At 37.0% G+C, this 16,415-nt stretch overlaps 1 protein-coding gene across 3 annotated transcripts in view; it reads left to right on the plus strand.

Annotated features, from left to right (window-relative positions):
• LOC148349265 (prolyl 4-hydroxylase subunit alpha-2-like) overlaps nt 1-16,415 on the plus strand; it is a 37,214-nt gene extending 20,799 nt beyond the window's left edge. Inside the window, exons 9-16 of one of the 3 annotated variants that reach the window (XM_088320981.1) lie at nt 1,004-1,074; nt 2,413-2,512; nt 3,845-3,898; nt 5,901-5,960; nt 6,019-6,084; nt 11,643-11,711; nt 14,810-14,906; nt 15,073-16,415. In XM_088320981.1, the coding sequence (XP_088177107.1) occupies nt 1,004-1,074; nt 2,413-2,512; nt 3,845-3,898; nt 5,901-5,960; nt 6,019-6,084; nt 11,643-11,711; nt 14,810-14,906; nt 15,073-15,143 (588 nt within the window). In that variant the 3' untranslated portion in view covers nt 15,144-16,415. The remainder of the gene's footprint in view (nt 1-1,003; nt 1,075-2,412; nt 2,513-3,844; nt 3,899-5,900; nt 5,961-6,018; nt 6,085-11,642; nt 11,712-14,809; nt 14,907-15,072) is intronic. The other 2 variants (XM_088320980.1, XM_088320979.1) reach the window with 2 other exon arrangements.

A 16,415-nucleotide genomic window follows, 5' to 3' on the forward strand; every position in this document is an offset into this window, starting at 1 on the left:
TAGGAGGCACTGTCCTTTTAAATTAACATTATACATAAATATACATGTAAATAATATATTTAATTTTACTTGCCATGGGGGAGGAGACTGCAATGGTTGATTTAAAATAAAACATATTTATTAATTTATAAAGTCATGCCGTTAGAAGACTTTTTTGCTTTAAACAGCGCCTTATTTTTAATAAAAGTCCTGATCGTTGATTGGTTATGACCATATTTTGTGCCTTCTTTCTATTTATTCATCATCTTGATAGATTTATAGTTTAGTATACACTCGAAATAAGGGTGAAATTTGGATTTGTAAGGAGAATACGAGAGGACTGTACAAAAAAACCTCTCACTGCCAAATTCTAAATCTGATATGGAAATCAAATCCTGAGTCCTCCCTTTTTGTTAAATCTCCTAGTTTAAAAATTCAGATCTTCCCTAAATAGTGTGGAAATCAAAGAACAGCAACATTATTGGACAATAGTGACAATGATGTTAACAGCGCATAATAGTCAAAATAACGAACCAGCATCCAATGCATTCTCCAATGTTTAAAATAGAAAAAAAACTTATCACATCTTAAGCTTGATTTCCATGGTTATCATCTTCTCGCTCCTGAAAGTCTTGGGACCCATAGCGGAAAAGAAAAAAAACAGTACCAAAAATTCCAGTATAGTATCGCAAAGTCTTTACAAAGCACACAAGATTCCGAACTGAGTAGAGAGAAAAGTATTTTGAGGGATTTAAGCCAATAACATATCGGCATCTTCATGATGCTGTGACCCAAACGCATAACAGACCAACTTTTATGACATCGACCAATAGCAGACAAGTATGAAGTCCATGACCCGCACAGTTAGAATATTTCTTGTTTTTCGGCAGATAAAATCATTTGCCGTAACAAGTCCCTTTACAAAACATCTTACTTATTCCATGTGAAAATATCGTAGGGTGGGGACCCTTTGTTATTAAGGAAGGATACTCACTGAATGTTTTTATTGTTTTTGTTTTTTAAGCTTGCTAGAGCAACAGTCCGAGATCCCAAAACAGGAGTGTTGACCACAGCCAACTACAGAGTATCAAAAAGGTGATTGATTGGATTGTTTTATGACATAATTGTCAAATATTTTTAACTACCATTTTTAACTCATTCATTGTCAGACGTTTCTGTCAAATGGTAAGAGCCACCAGCCAATTTTTACCAATTTGACTCGTGTTTAAAGGCCTATTGAAAATTTGGTTCTGTAGTTACAGTATTTACAGTCGGCATAGAACACATCACAGTAAAGCTTTAACCATCCTCATTCATTAGGAAAAAAGTATGTTTCTAAATTTTACAGAGTAACAGCTGAATATTGCCTTCAAAATACTTGTTTCCAAGAAGACGTCTTAGAAAAAAAAGCTTGAAGCGGAATTTTTATTTTGGTGCGTTTTTTTCCTTTGCATTTGTGATAGCTCTAATATCTCAACAATGCTTTCTATTAGCACGAGGTCATTTCGCTTGCGAAATAACATTTAATTGCAAGAACACTGAACCTATGCATGAACTTTGCAAGAACTTTTCAGCGCCCAATATTTCCAGTGACATAATCACGCGATTTTCATTGCATTCCTGCAGAGTTGCACAAAACGTCATCCCTCACTGCACTGACATCTCATCTTCTTTAGAAAGAAATAAAGCTCTTTTGAGGCGTTAACTAGTTGGCTTCGCTTTTTTCACCACACTGCCTCACTACGCCTACTCGCCATATGGGCCACCTACATACTCTCAATCGATGGATACAGGAAGCAACAGTGGGAAGTCGGGTCATCCTTGATGTGTGGACAAAGATCTAATGAAAGCAACTCCCACCATCTAACGATGTTTTTTTTTCTATACTGAAATTATTCCCAGAAGCTTCATACTTACTAATGAGGTGTGCCACACCCTTTAAAATATATATTTTTTATTTAAACAAACAAAAAAAAACATACTTTTATACGTAATGGCATTAAATTAGTTACAGGAGTTCTGTCAAATTCGGAACTATGGAAGTGTCTGTACACAGGCTAGTAGAGCTAAGCAGATGGGCCAGTTGTTACCTGAAGTGACTTCAGCTATTTACTGTTGATTTTAATGTGATCTGAAAAACAATACTTAGAAATGTTATCTAAAACAATTATCTTTATTGTATCTAAAGTTAATTAAAATACGACAATCACAAAAGACATGAACCAAGGGGACAACAATAAGCCAGTTTACGGATTCAAAACCATTTGCCCTTCCGGGTCAAGTGATTCTGCTTTTGTACAAATTAGCGTGCTCCACCCCAGGGATAAAACAAGAAAATCAATGACACACATATATTTTGGCTCCTTCATCCGTGATCAAATACCAATCATAAATTATAAATTTGCTTAAGGGAGTTTGTTTATATTTAATCAGCGCCTGGTTAGAAGAAGAAGATGATCCGGTCATCGGCAGAGTCAATCAGAGAATACAGGACATTACGGGACTGACAGTAGACACGGCAGAGTTATTACAGGTAATTTTCTATACGGTACGCTAAGTACAATAATAAGGGATACACAATAATCGTAGATACAGATTGATAACGGTAAATATGCTGTCAGTTATTGACCCAATTCCCAAAAAATTGAAGCATTTGGAACCATGATGTAATATACATAATAGACACTATTTCTTTGAAATAATTCAAGCATTTATGTTCATTGTATTCGATTTTATTTTGTATAGAAGTAGTAGCACAACTTGGTTGTGTCTCCTCTCTACCTCCCCACAATGTGCACGAAGCACCGGAGACCTTGGCTTGTTGGGAAGATTCTAAGCATTTATGTTCCTATTTAGAATATATTTGGATTTTCTATTGAAGGAACACCGCAACTTGGTCGTATCTCCTCTCTACCTCTCCGCAATGTGCACGAAGCGCCGGAGACCTTGGCTTGTTGGGAAGATTCTAAGCATTTCTGTTCCTATTTAGAATATATTTGGATTTTCTATGGAAGTAGTACTGGAACTTGGTCGGTTCTCCTCTCTACCTCTCCGTGATGTGCACGAGTGACAGGAGAGCTTGGCCTAATTTAGTTGCAAATAGAATACAAAATCAAAAACAGAAACCATTTTTTTAACTTTAACAACAACAAAAAAAAGAGTTTTTTTTTTCCCGAAAAACAACAAAACTATATGTTAAAGAATGGAAAACAAATATTCAAAAACAGAAAAGGAACAACATTTTTTAGAAACTGAAGAATTACACAACTTGAAAATATTTGATAACATATCTGATGAAAAACAGAAATAGATATTTAAATGTTAAAAAAATGAAAAGAAAAATATTAATATTTTGTTCCTTTTTTTAAGAAACAAAAACAAAAAAAACTTGAATAAGAAAGTAAAGGAAAAATACACAAATATAGACCAAAAAAAAAAAAATTTAATTGAAAAACTAATAATGCTTTTTGAAAAGTTAAAATATTTGGATCAATAAATAACATTCATATTTTAAAAAATAGAAAAACATTTAGAAAAGAAAAATGAAAATAATAAAACATATAACATTATGAAAAAGAGAAAAACTATCATTCGATAAAAGACCAAACAACATCTGCTAAAAAACAAAAACAAAGCCGCCCCAAGAAGAAGTCAGAATAAAATGAGAGTGAATACACACTTTCATAAAAAGGCATTATCATTTATTCATATTAATATTCCAATAGATAGAAATATTCCCAGCAAGTCGTGAACATACAAATTCATGAACTCCGAACTGGGATAATGCATGAGCTCATTGCTTAAAATCATTATCCTATGTGTGTATGTTTAATGTTGAAGTTTTGTCTTTTACATGACTGATTAGGTCGCTAACTACGGCGTCGGAGGGCAGTATGAGCCGCATTTTGACTTTTCCAGGGTAAGTTTACTTGAATGCCTTCAATGTGTGTGAATGTTTTCACCTGTGTGTAGGTGTATGTTTAGAAACAGAACACCTGAAGTCAATATTTTGACTGTTGTACTTGGCCGGCGGTACGTCCTTTGCACATCTGTTTGGAGGAACGCCTGTTTCGGGTTATAATCCCGGACGGTCATGTCAGGACAACTCCGTGTCGATCGTATTCCAGGAACCGCCCCCGATTGGCAGCGTTTTTCTTCCTGCATGAGAAAGCAATTTCTTTTCAATCCATGTCAACTCCATCCATCCATTATCTATACCGCTTATCCTCAGTAGGGTCGCGGGGGGTGCTGGAGCCCATCCCAGCCATCTTCAAGGGCAGTGGGCAGGGGACACCCTGAACTGGTTGCCGGCCAGTCGCAGGGCACACAGGGACAGACAATTCGCTCGCTCATTCACACCTAGGGACAATTTGGACCGGCCAATCAACCTGACATGCATTTTTTTTGGAATGTGGGAGGAAACCGGAGTGCCCGGAGTAAACCCACGCAAGCACGAGGAAAACATGCAAACTCAGCACAGGAAGGTTGGTAGCTGGATTTGAACCCATGACGTCAGAACTGTGCAGCACACGCGCTAACCACTGCGCCGCCGTGCTGCCCTCATGTCAACTCATTCATTTATCTGCATTTTTAGTCCATACATATGTACGATGCGGTGAAAAAGTATTGGGCCCCTTCCTGAATTCTGTGGTTTTTTTGCACATTTATCACTCACAAAGGTTTCAGATCATCAAAATAATTTTAATATCACACAGAGACAACCCAAGGAAACACCAAATGCAGTTTTCAAATGTTGATTAATTTTTTTAAGGCACAAAAGAAAATATAGGCCTATCTGGCCCTATGTGAAAAAGTAATTGCTTTATTAAACGTCAGTGTTAATGACTCCACTATAAGAAAGGCACTGCCCAAAAATGTCCAGGTGACAGTCACTGCTGTCACAGAAGAACACAGGGTTATCTCACATTTGCCAAAAATCATCTTGATTATCCTCAAGACTTTTGGAGAAACATTCTGTGGAATAATGTGGCTCCTTGGCACTTTTCCAACAAACCATGGCCCTTACAACCTCGCTCAAGTAGAATGCCCAACAATACCCAGCAATTGACGGGCCATTTTGCTTGTTTTAATGAATTCAACAATCAAAAAAGGCATTTTAAATAATTTAAAATAAGTTATTTATTTTCTTAGTTGTAAAATAACTTTATTCAAATCATTTTTTTTAAATTTGTGAACTAGCATCAAATCGGTAAATCAAGTAATGATTTAAAAATAATTCAAAATACATGTATTAAAATCATTTTTCTTATTAATCTTTGTGTTTTTAGATATGTGTGTTTTTTTTAAACGAATTCCTTAAATGAATAAGTAAACAAATAATGCAATTTTAATCATTTCAAATCAGTTCATCTGAATTCATTCAATATAATCGTATCATTTTCAAATCAATTTACTTTTACAATTTTTGAAAATCTCATCTCATTAGCTGCACCGCTTATCCTCAGTAGGGTCGCGGGGGTGCTGGAGCCCATCCCAGCAATCATCGGGCAGTGGGCAGGGGAAACCCTGAACTGGTTGCCAGCCAATCGCAGGGCACACAGGGACAGACAACTCACTCGCTCATTCACACCTAGGGACAATTTGGACCGGCCAATTCACCTGAAATGCATGTTTTTGGAATGTGGGAGGAAACCGGAGTGCCCGGAGGAAACCCACGCAAGCACGGGGAGAACATACAAACTCCGCACAGGAAGTCTGGAGCTGGATTTGAACCCACGCAGGAGGTTCCCATGACTTGAACTGTGCCGCACATGCGCTAACCACTGCGCTGCCGTGCTGCCCTTTTGAAAATCTATTTTTTAAAATTGATTTAAATTGATTAGTTATTAAACCTTTTAAATTAAAGAGGGCTTGGTTGCTATGGGTGACGCGAGAGTCTGAGTTGTGAACATGTGTTGCAGCGTCCTTTTGACAGCAACCTGAAGGTGGACGGAAATAGGCTCGCCACTTTCCTCAATTACGTGAGTACAAGCGTACTGTCTTCGTTGTGTGTTTTACCCTTCAATTTTATCTTTGTAGAAAGATGAGCCAGATGCTTTCAAAAGATTAGGCACTGGAAATCGCGTGGCCACTTTTTTGAACTATGTAAGTACAGTCGCCGCTTACCATTGCGGTGCTCGGCATCTTGCCTTTGATTTTTGGCCACACGTTGACATGCTGATTTTTGAATGAATATGCATGTCATTATTGGGATTTTTTTTTTTAAATATATACAGGTCCTTCTCAAACTATTAGCATAGTGTGATAAAGTTCATTATTTACCAAAGTGTAATGATAAAAATGAAACTTTTGTGTATTTTAGATTCATTACAAACCAATTGAAATATATCTGTTTTTATTGTTTTAATATGAATGATTTTCAGCTCATGTAAATCCAAATTTCCTATCTTAAAAAATTAGCATATAATGAAAAAGTGCTATAACTGATCATTTCTTCCTCATGCCATGAGGTTCTTTAACTCCACCCTAACCCCACATTTGCATATTACCCTATTCTTATTACAGTGTGTATTTTCCGTAGCACTATTTAAATACTCTATATCAGGGGTGTCAAACTCATTTTAACTCGGGGGCCACACGATAGAACAAACATTCTGTCGGGGGCCGGACGAGTAGATTAAAGAGGAAGAAAAAGAGATGAAGAAATAAGAGAAAGAGGGAGGGGAAAAGAAGAGAGGGCGGGACAAGGAAAGAAAAAGAGCGAGAGGGAGAGAGCGGGAGAAACAGAAGATAAAAAGTCATGAGAGAGGGGGAAAAGAAAGGGAGAGGAAGAAAGAAATCCAAAGAGAAATAGAAAGACAGAAATGAGAAAAGAAAGTGCAAAGGGTATGAAGAGAGAAAGAGAAAAGGAAAAAAGGAAGTTAGAGCAAAAGAGGTTAAAAAACACAGAGAGAGAGAGAGAGAGAGAGAGAGAGAGAGAGAGAGAGAGAGAGAGAGAGAGAGAGAGAGAGAGAGAGAGAGAGAGAGAGAGAGAGAGAGAGAGAGAGAGAGAGAGAGAGAGAGAGAGAGAGAGAGAGAGAGAGAGAGAGAGAGAGAGAGAGAGAGAGAGAGAGAGAGAGAGAGAGAGAGAGAGAGAGAGAGAGAGAGAGAGAGAGAGAGAAAAGAAAGCGCGAAGGGTATGAAGAGAGAGCGACAGAAGGAGAGAAAAGAAAGCGCGAAGGGTATGAAGAGAGAGCGACAGAAGGAGAGAAAAGAAAGCGCGAAGGGTATGAAGAGAGAGCGACAGAAGGAGAGAAAAGAAAGCGCGAAGGGTATGAAGAGAGAGCGACAGAAGGAGAGAAAAGAAAGGCGCGAAGGGTATGAAGAGAGAGCGACAGAAGGAGAGAAAAGAAAGCGCGAAGGGTATGAAGAGAGAGCGACAGAAGGAGAGAAAAGAAAGCGCGAAGGGTATGAAGAGAGAGCGACAGAAGGAGAGAAAAGAAAGCGCGAAGGGTATGAAGAGAGAGAGACAGAAGGAGAGAAAAGAAAGCGCGAAGGGTATGAAGAGAGAGAGACAGAAGGAGAGAAAAGAAAGCGCGAAGGGTATGAAGAGAGAGAGACAGAAGGAGAGAAAAGAAAGCGCGAAGGGTATGAAGAGAGAGAGACAGAAGGAGAGAAAAGAAAAAAAAGTAAGTTTGAGCAAAAGAGGTTAAAAGACAGAGACAGAGTGGGGGAAAAGGGGTGGAAAAGAAAGAGAGAGAGACAGAGAGCGAGAGCAATAAATACAAGTACATTGTCTTTGTGAGAGGCACCTGGCTTTGGCAACATCAAGTTGACATATTTCAACCTGCAGCTTGTTTTTCTCTTGCGCTTCTCTGAGTGTTGTCTCGCAAGTCGGATTCAATCCCTTACGGACCGCCTGTTTGACACCTGTGCTCTAGATCAACACGTTATATTGGGTATTTTTGTATTTAATATACTTTATTTTATTATTTTATTTTTCAACTCAAGGATACTGCTGGAAGTGTGAATTTCCCTACGGGGATGAATAAAGTATCTATCTCTCTATCTCTATCTAGTCGAGCTACTCACCTAATCATCTGAGTCTAAGGTTAACTCTACACACTGGCTGTTAAAAACTCTGGTTCATTCCTCAGCCTGGTTCATTACTCAGAACCGCAATCTTGGGTAAGACTGCTGAGCTGACTGCTGTCCAGAAGGCCACCATTGACACCCTCAAGTAAGAGGGTAGGCGAACAGGCTGTTCCCAGAGTGCTGTATCAAGGTACCTCTGTGGGAAGTCTGTCAGAAAACGCTGCACAACCAGATGAGGTGACTGGATCCTGAGTAAAATTGTGGAGAACGGCTGATTCTAGACCTTGAGGGACCTAATGAAGCAGTGGACTGAGTCTGGAGTGGAAGCATCCAGAGCCATAGTGCAGAGGCATGTGAAGGGAATAGGCTACAGGTGCCGCATTCCCCAGGTCAAGCCATCTTTGAACCAGAAGCAGAAATGGCTGACCTGGCTGACAGTGGAGCAAAGTACTTTTTTCGATTGAAAGCAAATTTTGCATGTCCTTCGGAAATCAAGGTCCCAGAGTCTGGAGGACGACTGATGAGAAGGAAATGCCTGAAGTTCAGTCTCAAGTAGCCACAGTCAGTGATGGTCTCAGGCACCATGTCAGCTGCTGGGTATGGATTCACTGGGTTCTATCAAGGGGCAGGGTCAATTCAGCTTGCTATCAGGAGATTTTGGAGCACTTCCTGCTTCCATCTGCTGAATAGCTTTATGGAGATGAAGATTTTATTTTTCAGCACGACCTGGCACCTGCTCGCAGTGCCAAAACCACTGGTAAATGGTTTACTGACCAGTGTTACTTTGCTCAATTGGCCTGCCAACTCTCCTGACCTGAACCCCATAGAGAATCTGTGGGATAATGTGAAGAGGAAGTGGAGAGACACCAGATCTAACTGTGGATGAGCTCAGGGCTGCTCTCGAAGCATCATGGGCCTCCATAACACCTAAACTTGCCACGCCGCATTCAAGCAGTCATTTCTGCCAAAGGATTCCCGACCAAATATTTGAAAATTGACTTTTTAAAATTAGAATAGAATAGAATAGAATATACCTTTATTGTCATTGTTACAAAATGGGTTAACACATTGTGACAACGAAATTGGGCATGGCACTCCAGTTTCACATATTCATAGTGAGGATAAGATTAAGGGACAGAGACGATAAGGTTGTAAAAACAAGGAGGATAAGGTTATAGTTTTAATTTACACAAATAAATGTCGGCATGTAGGATGTTACATACAGTTGGTATCGTAATACAGTTTGGTATCGTAAGGGTTGTGCAATATGCATTTGGTGCAAAAATAGTCAACAAAGTGCAAAAAATAGTGCAAGGTGAGCAGTAAACATAGTGCAACATTTTGCAAGAAACGTAGGCATGAGTACCATTTTACGTTCGTATGAGGTAGTGGGAGTTTTCAGTTTTTTGTGCGGTGTGTGTTTAGGGTGGTAATGGCTCTGGGGAAGAAACTGTCTCTGAGTCTGTTTGTTTTTGTTTTGTGTGACCTGTAGCGCTTGCCGGAAGGCAGCAGGTCAAAGAGGTGGTGGCCGGGGTGAGAAAAGTCCTTGATGATGTTTTCTGCTCTGCTGAGGTAGCGAGAGCAGGCAATGTCCTCCAGACTGGGGAGAGAGCAACCGATGATTATCTGGGCTGATTTGATGACCCTCTGGAGCGTTTTCCTGTCTGCTGCTGTGCACCCAGCATACCACACCGTAATGCAGTATGTTAGAATGCTCTCCACTGTAGTTTTGTAAAAGGACACCTGCAGCTGCTGTTTTAGATGATTTTTCCTGAGCACTCTCAGGAAATGTAGTCGCTGCTGGGCCTTTCCTACCACCGCTCTGGTGTTTGCAGACCAGGAGAGGTCGTCGGAGATGAAATATGTTAGTTTTTTTTCCTAACTATTCTTGTTAAAATGATCAATGTTAAAACAATAAAAGGCTTGAACTACTTCAGTTTTGTGTATAATATAAAATATATATGTTTATCAGTACATTTCATAAAAAAATGAACTTTATCACAATATGATGTTTTTTGAGAAGGATCTGTATATATCTATTTTTTTTGTTTGGTGATTTTTGGTTTTGCGTTAACTGTGACCCTGATGCATCATGTCCTTCGTGCTTTTTGGTTTTTACATGAAATATAAAGGCAACTACTAGGACTTTTTATGGTTCATTAGTTAACTATATGAATTACTATAGACCACATGAATGATGGAAAGCTTTTTTACTTGTTCAATTAAAGGGACAGTGTGTATTGTTTGACTACTAAATCTCAGTATTGTGTCGTGTGCTGAACAAGTTGTAAAAAGTGCTTGCAAAGCATAAGGAAGAATACAAACTGCGGAGACTCTGAGAACAAAGTTTTACATTTTTCTACAAATTTTTGCCAATTTACCTATGCAAATAAGACCTTTAAGTATTAAAAATGTAGAGGTTTATATATTTTTACTTATTATTTAAAACAATATTAGTTTTACCATTGGAGGCGCTAAATTAATCACTGTTCCTTTAATTTCACAACAACCTGGCTCTTGTGTTATTTAGACTTTTTTATTCCAACTGTTACATCTGTATATCTTTGTTTTTATTAACTTATGAAAGCAAATTAATTAGTTAATATCTTAGTACATATTTAGATACTTAAATTTACTTACTTAATCTTCAAATCATTAGTTTTATGGTAAGTATTGAGTAATTTTAATCAGTTATTTAATTTGTATCACTAATATTCTCTTCACTTTTGTTTCAATCGGTTAATTTTTATCAAATACGTTCAAATTAATGTTTTAATGTGTGATTTTTATCTGAATATTTGATTTTTTTTATTCATCTTCAATTACAGTATTTTTATTGTGTTTAGTAATTGTAATAATTGAGTGAAAATAGTTTTCATAATTTTTCAGTTAATTTTAATAAAATCAAATGAATGTTTTAGTGTAGAAAATCTGTTTGAATTTAAATATTTACTTTATTGTTTTATTCTAATAAAAATGATAAATTATTCTGTTGATAATTATTTGGAATGTATTTATTTATGCAAAATAAACACATTCTAAATCCATTAATTATTTTTCTAATTCAAACATTTTCATGAATTTAAATTAAATTGTCTTATGATTTTTGTTTATTCATTTTTTTATGTGTTGATGTAAATAAATTAATTATAATTTTAATCATATTATTTTAATGAAACATTTTGAATAATTTCATGTGTTATTACCACTTGTAATTATGTAATAAATATCAATCATTTCATTTTGAATCCCCGCGACCCTATGAAGAATGAGCAGTTCAGAAAATAAATTGAATAGTTTGAAATCCATTTATCAATATTTTATTTACATCAAAATAATTATAATGAATATAATTGGTTTTATTGTATTATGTATAAAAAAAATTTATATTATTATTTTGAATTATTATAATTATATTATAATCAAGATGCTTATTATAAATTTATATTTTAATCAGTTATTTAACCATGTAAGTTAAACTGATGTTTTAGTGCATTAATATTTTTATTTTTTTTCAAATTAATTGCTAACCATGATTAATGACTTATTTCTTGATCAAATAATAATTCATTCAAATTGCTTTTGGTTATTTTCAAATCTCATTTTGGTTTTGTCCGTTTCCTTCCCAGATGAGTGACGTCGAAGCAGGAGGCGCCACCGTTTTCCCGGATTTTAGGGCTGTCATCAGGCCTAAAAAGGTATTTACGGAGCGTATTTATTGTTTTCTTCTGTTTTTTTGGCTTTGAGTGGCAAAAATCAATAATCTTTCCAGAAAGTGAGGGCAAATATCACATTTTCATTTATGAATAAACATACATGCAGACCATGTTCCCTCTAATTTTCCACGGGTCTGAGCGTTCACACAAAGTCGGTGAGCAACGCTTGAAACAACGGTGAGCAACAGCAATCCCAAGTGTGGCAACTAAGTCATTATCAAACGTGTCCAAAACTTGACATCACGTTACATTTTGCTGAGTTTCCGGCAATGCAAAATTATTTTTCACTTTTGAATGAATTGACTCATGTATTATTGCAAAGGTTCTACGGCCTACAAACGTCATTTGTTTTTACAACAATTCTTTCACAAGATTTCCATTTCTTTTATTCCTGGTGTCTTTTGTCGCATAATACTAACATTTTGGGGGGATTATTTAGTCGGTTGCACGATACACAACTGTATTTAATCACATTTTTGAGTGGAAGTACAATGTTGGCAACAAGATTGACTTGGTATAATTGGAAATTATTTGAATGCAACACATACTTTTTCTTCTTTTTCCGTGTTTTTTCTATTTTTTTTAATTCCTTTGAAAAAAATCTCATTGTGTTTATTTTTTCCTAGTAGTTACTTTTTTCTTTTTGTTCTCTATTTACTTTGTTTCCTTTGTTTCTTTCTTTTCTTTTTTTTTCTGGCTGTTTTATGAATTTTTCCATCTTTTATCTCTTCCTTTTGTTTCTTTTTTTTCTCAGCTTTTCACTACTTTTTCTTTCTGGTATTTTTTTTCTTTTTTGTTCTATTTCCCCCTTCCTTTAAGTCATTTTGTGCACAATTTTACATAATATTTAGTCATGTAGGGATTAAAGAAGCAAAAACAACCTGAAGAGACGGTTCTTTTTAGTGAGCCGAGCTGAAGAAGCTGGTTCTCGAAAAACTCTACTTACTTTGTTCTACTTCGACCTTGACTTCAAAATACCGCATTTAGATAACGTTAGGGGAACCCGTGTTTTTTTGCCTTCATGCACTGTAACTTTGATTTAATTCGCTTCTTAATTAGAAATTTTGAGCCCTCATTTTTGTGAGGCGGCTATATTTTCTTGTGCGCGGAAAAGCTCTGGGTAGTGCGCAATTGCGCACTCACGCAGCTTAGAGGGAACATTGCATGCAGACATCTACACGTTATAATTCTTTAGATTGGTTTTGAAGTAGATTAGGTTCATTCAACTGCTTGTGAAACGATCACAATTAAAGCAAAATAAGTATAGTAGGTCCCTGTTTTGAGCACTTCATTTGATATTTAGTTTTGTAGTATTACTTTTATTGTATTTTTTCGCATTCAGATATTTGTTGTAGTTCTTTAGTCATTTGATAATATTACAGTAGGTTTAGTTTTCCCTAGAACTTCTGTTGTAGTATTTTTGTATTATTTCTGTAGCAATATTTTTGTAGTTGTGTAATTGAATCATAGTGTTATTGTAGAAGTATTTCTTTGGAAGTATTTTTGAAGTAGTATTTTAGTAGTATTTTTTGTTGATTTTTTTTTGTGTATTTCAACACTGTAGTATTTTACTGTGGTAGTATTTTTGTCGTATTACTATATTTTCATTTTTGTTGTATTATTTGTAGTATTTTCATAGACTAACCTTTTTAGTATTACTGTATACGTTTTGTTTTTTGCATTATTTTGGTCCTAATACTTCTGTAGTGGTATTTTTGTTGTATATCTGAGGTAATATTTCTCTAATATTACTTTTGTATTATAGTGTTACTGTAGTGGTATTTTTGCACTATTTCTGTCGCCGTATTTTTTTACTTAATTCCAACATATAGTATTTTAGCAGTAATATTTCTGTTGAATTTTCATAGTATTTCAATATTGGTACTTTTTTCGTATTTCTTTAATATTTTTGTAATATTGCTGTTGCTGTATTTTTGTATTTTTGCAGTCAGATATTTGTAATAGTTTTGTAGTATGTTTAGTTTTTCCAAATACCTCTGTAGTAGTATGTATGCTTGTTGTATTTCTTTTGTATTTTTGTAATTTACTTGTGGTAGTATTTTGTAGTATTACTGTGGTTTTATCTTTGTTTTACTCTTTGCAGTACTTTCTTTGTATAATTTTTGTCGGACTACTGTGGTCGTCGTGTTTTTTTATTTTTTTATTTTTGCATTATTTAGGGCCTAATACTTCTGTAATGGTATTTTTGTAGTATTTCAGTAGTAATATTTCTCTAGTAGTGTTCTTATATTATAGTGTTACTCTAGTGGTATTTTTTAACTATTTCAACACTAGTACTTTTTTCGTATTTCTTTAATATTTTTGTAATATTACTGTGGTTGTATTTTTGTAGTATTTTGGGGGTAATATTTCTCTAGTAGTATTTTGTATTCTAGTATTACTGCGGTAGTATTTTTGTAGTTTTTATATATTATTTAATTATTTTAGGAACAAAAGCAAAATAATAGTGATGATCATTTAGTTTTGGAGTCATTTTGTTGTATTTTTTTGTTGTATTTCTGTATATTTATGCAGAAAGTTGGCACAAAAAACAGGGTTTTTTTAGTAGTAGATTATTTAATATTGTCATGATATTTTGAGGCGGCAAGGCGGCTGGGTGGTTAGCGTGCAGGGGTTCAGGGTTCAAGTGCAGATACCCCCCTGTGTGGAGTTTGCATGTTCTTCCCGTGCTTGCGTGGGTTTCTTCCAGGCACTCCGCTTTCCTCCCACTTTCCCAAAAACATGCATGTTGGGTTAATTGTTAATTGTGCCCTGCGACTGACTGGCAACCAGTTCAGGGTGTCCCCTGCCCACTGCCTGGAGATAGCCGGGATGGGCTCCAGCACCCTCGCGACCCTACTGAGGATAAGCGGTGCAGATAATGGATGCTATTTTGACTGGTTTCGTTTGGAGGGCCGGTGGAACGATCCTACCGTGGTTTTCTCACCCCTGCCCTGAAGGAACCACTCAGCATATTTTCACTTCCCACCCACTCGTGCTTCAATCCATTATCCATATGTCATGTCTGATTTTTGCATGTCCACTTAATGTCTTTTTCATTGTTGTTTGTGTCGTCACAGGGCACAGCTGTGTTCTGGTATAACCTTTTCAAAAGCGGGGAAGGAGATTACAGGACCAGACACGCTGCCTGTCCTGTTTTAGTGGGAAGTAAATGGGGTGAGTAAACATTTATGAGCTACAGTATTTGGAAAATGGATTTGCATGCTCGACTCATTCATTCTCCGTCTTTCCAAGTTCAGCTCGTTTAAGTTGCGAAAGCCCAAAACATTCCTCCAGGGTTGTTAGATTTACATTTTTTTGTTCCGCTTTTCTTTTTCTTCAGTGTCAAACAAGTGGATCCACGAGCGAGGGCAGGAATTTCTAAGACCTTGTGGCCTAACAGAAGTGGATTGAAAGTTCCTTTTACGACCTGGACATTATGTAAACCTTGACCTATGGATTAGTAACATTTCCATTCTCAGTACATTACTTGGATCTTGTCAGCTTGGACTAATGCTTTTAATGAGGAAAGGTCGATATAAGCAGCTACACATTCAATAACTACATGCAGGCAATGATTTCGGTTGGAAAGGGGATAATGGATTTTTGGAGCAATCACGATGAGTGGTTTACATGTCTATACAAATTGTCTTTGCGAGTGCTATTATCCCTCACTACTTAGTACTTTGTGGCTGCAGTGCATCCTATGTTGAAAAATATTCATTTTAAAACGTGAACTGCACCTGTGCAGCATTGATCCATTATCCCTGATCGTATATTGCTGCGAGCGGGGATGGGCCGAGCGTACTTTTTTCTGGCATGGCGGTTCTGTTCAGCTCTGACCACCAAAAGTGAACTGCACTTGTGCAGCCGGGCTCAACTATCCCCGATCGCATCTTCTGCGAGTGGTGACTGGAAGAGCACAATTTTATTGGGTGTGGCTGCATTTCTTTTGCTGTTCTGTAGAGCAAAAGTGAACTGCGCTCTTGCGTCCATGATCCATTATCCGCGATTGCATATTGCTGCAGGTGGGGACAAACTGAGTGCATTTTTGTCAGGTCCGACATCTTTTTTTCTCAGTTTTTTTCTGCCTAAAATGAACTACACTTGTGCGGCCGTGAGCCATTATCCCTGATCCTATTTTGCTGGAAGTGAGAACTGGCAGAAAGCACTCTTGTCGAGAGGCGTGCCATTCTGGCCTGTCTAAAATAAAATGCACAGTTGTGGCCGCCATCCGTTATCTCTGGTCAACTCTTGCTTAGAACCAGGGCAAGAGAGTAAATTTGTATCATGTGTGAGGGATTTTTTTTTTTCTTCATATGTTCTCCTTAAAAAGAACAGCACCTGTGTGGCCACGATCCATTATTCCTTGTCGACTACTGTTGACAGCAGGGGGCAAGAATGCTCATTTATGTCATGCCTGGTGGCTCTTCTTCCATTTTTTTGCCACCTAAAATGAACAGCACCCGTGTGGCCACGATTCATTATACCGTGTCGACTATTGCTGAGAACTGAGGGTGATAGAGTGAATTTGTGTCATGCATGGCGGCCTTTTTTTCCTCCCACAAGATAACCTTCATTCTCACAGCCGAGATCCATGATCTCCGGTCGACTTGATACAGTGGAACCTCGGTTCTCGACCATAATCCGTTCCAGAACCCTGTTCGAAAACCGATTTGTTCGATC

This window comes from Urocampus carinirostris, chromosome 17, assembly GCF_059441175.1.
Source record: "Urocampus carinirostris isolate Australia breed hairy pipefish chromosome 17, RoL_Ucar_1.0, whole genome shotgun sequence".
Classification (NCBI taxonomy): Eukaryota; Metazoa; Chordata; class Actinopteri; order Syngnathiformes; family Syngnathidae; genus Urocampus; species Urocampus carinirostris.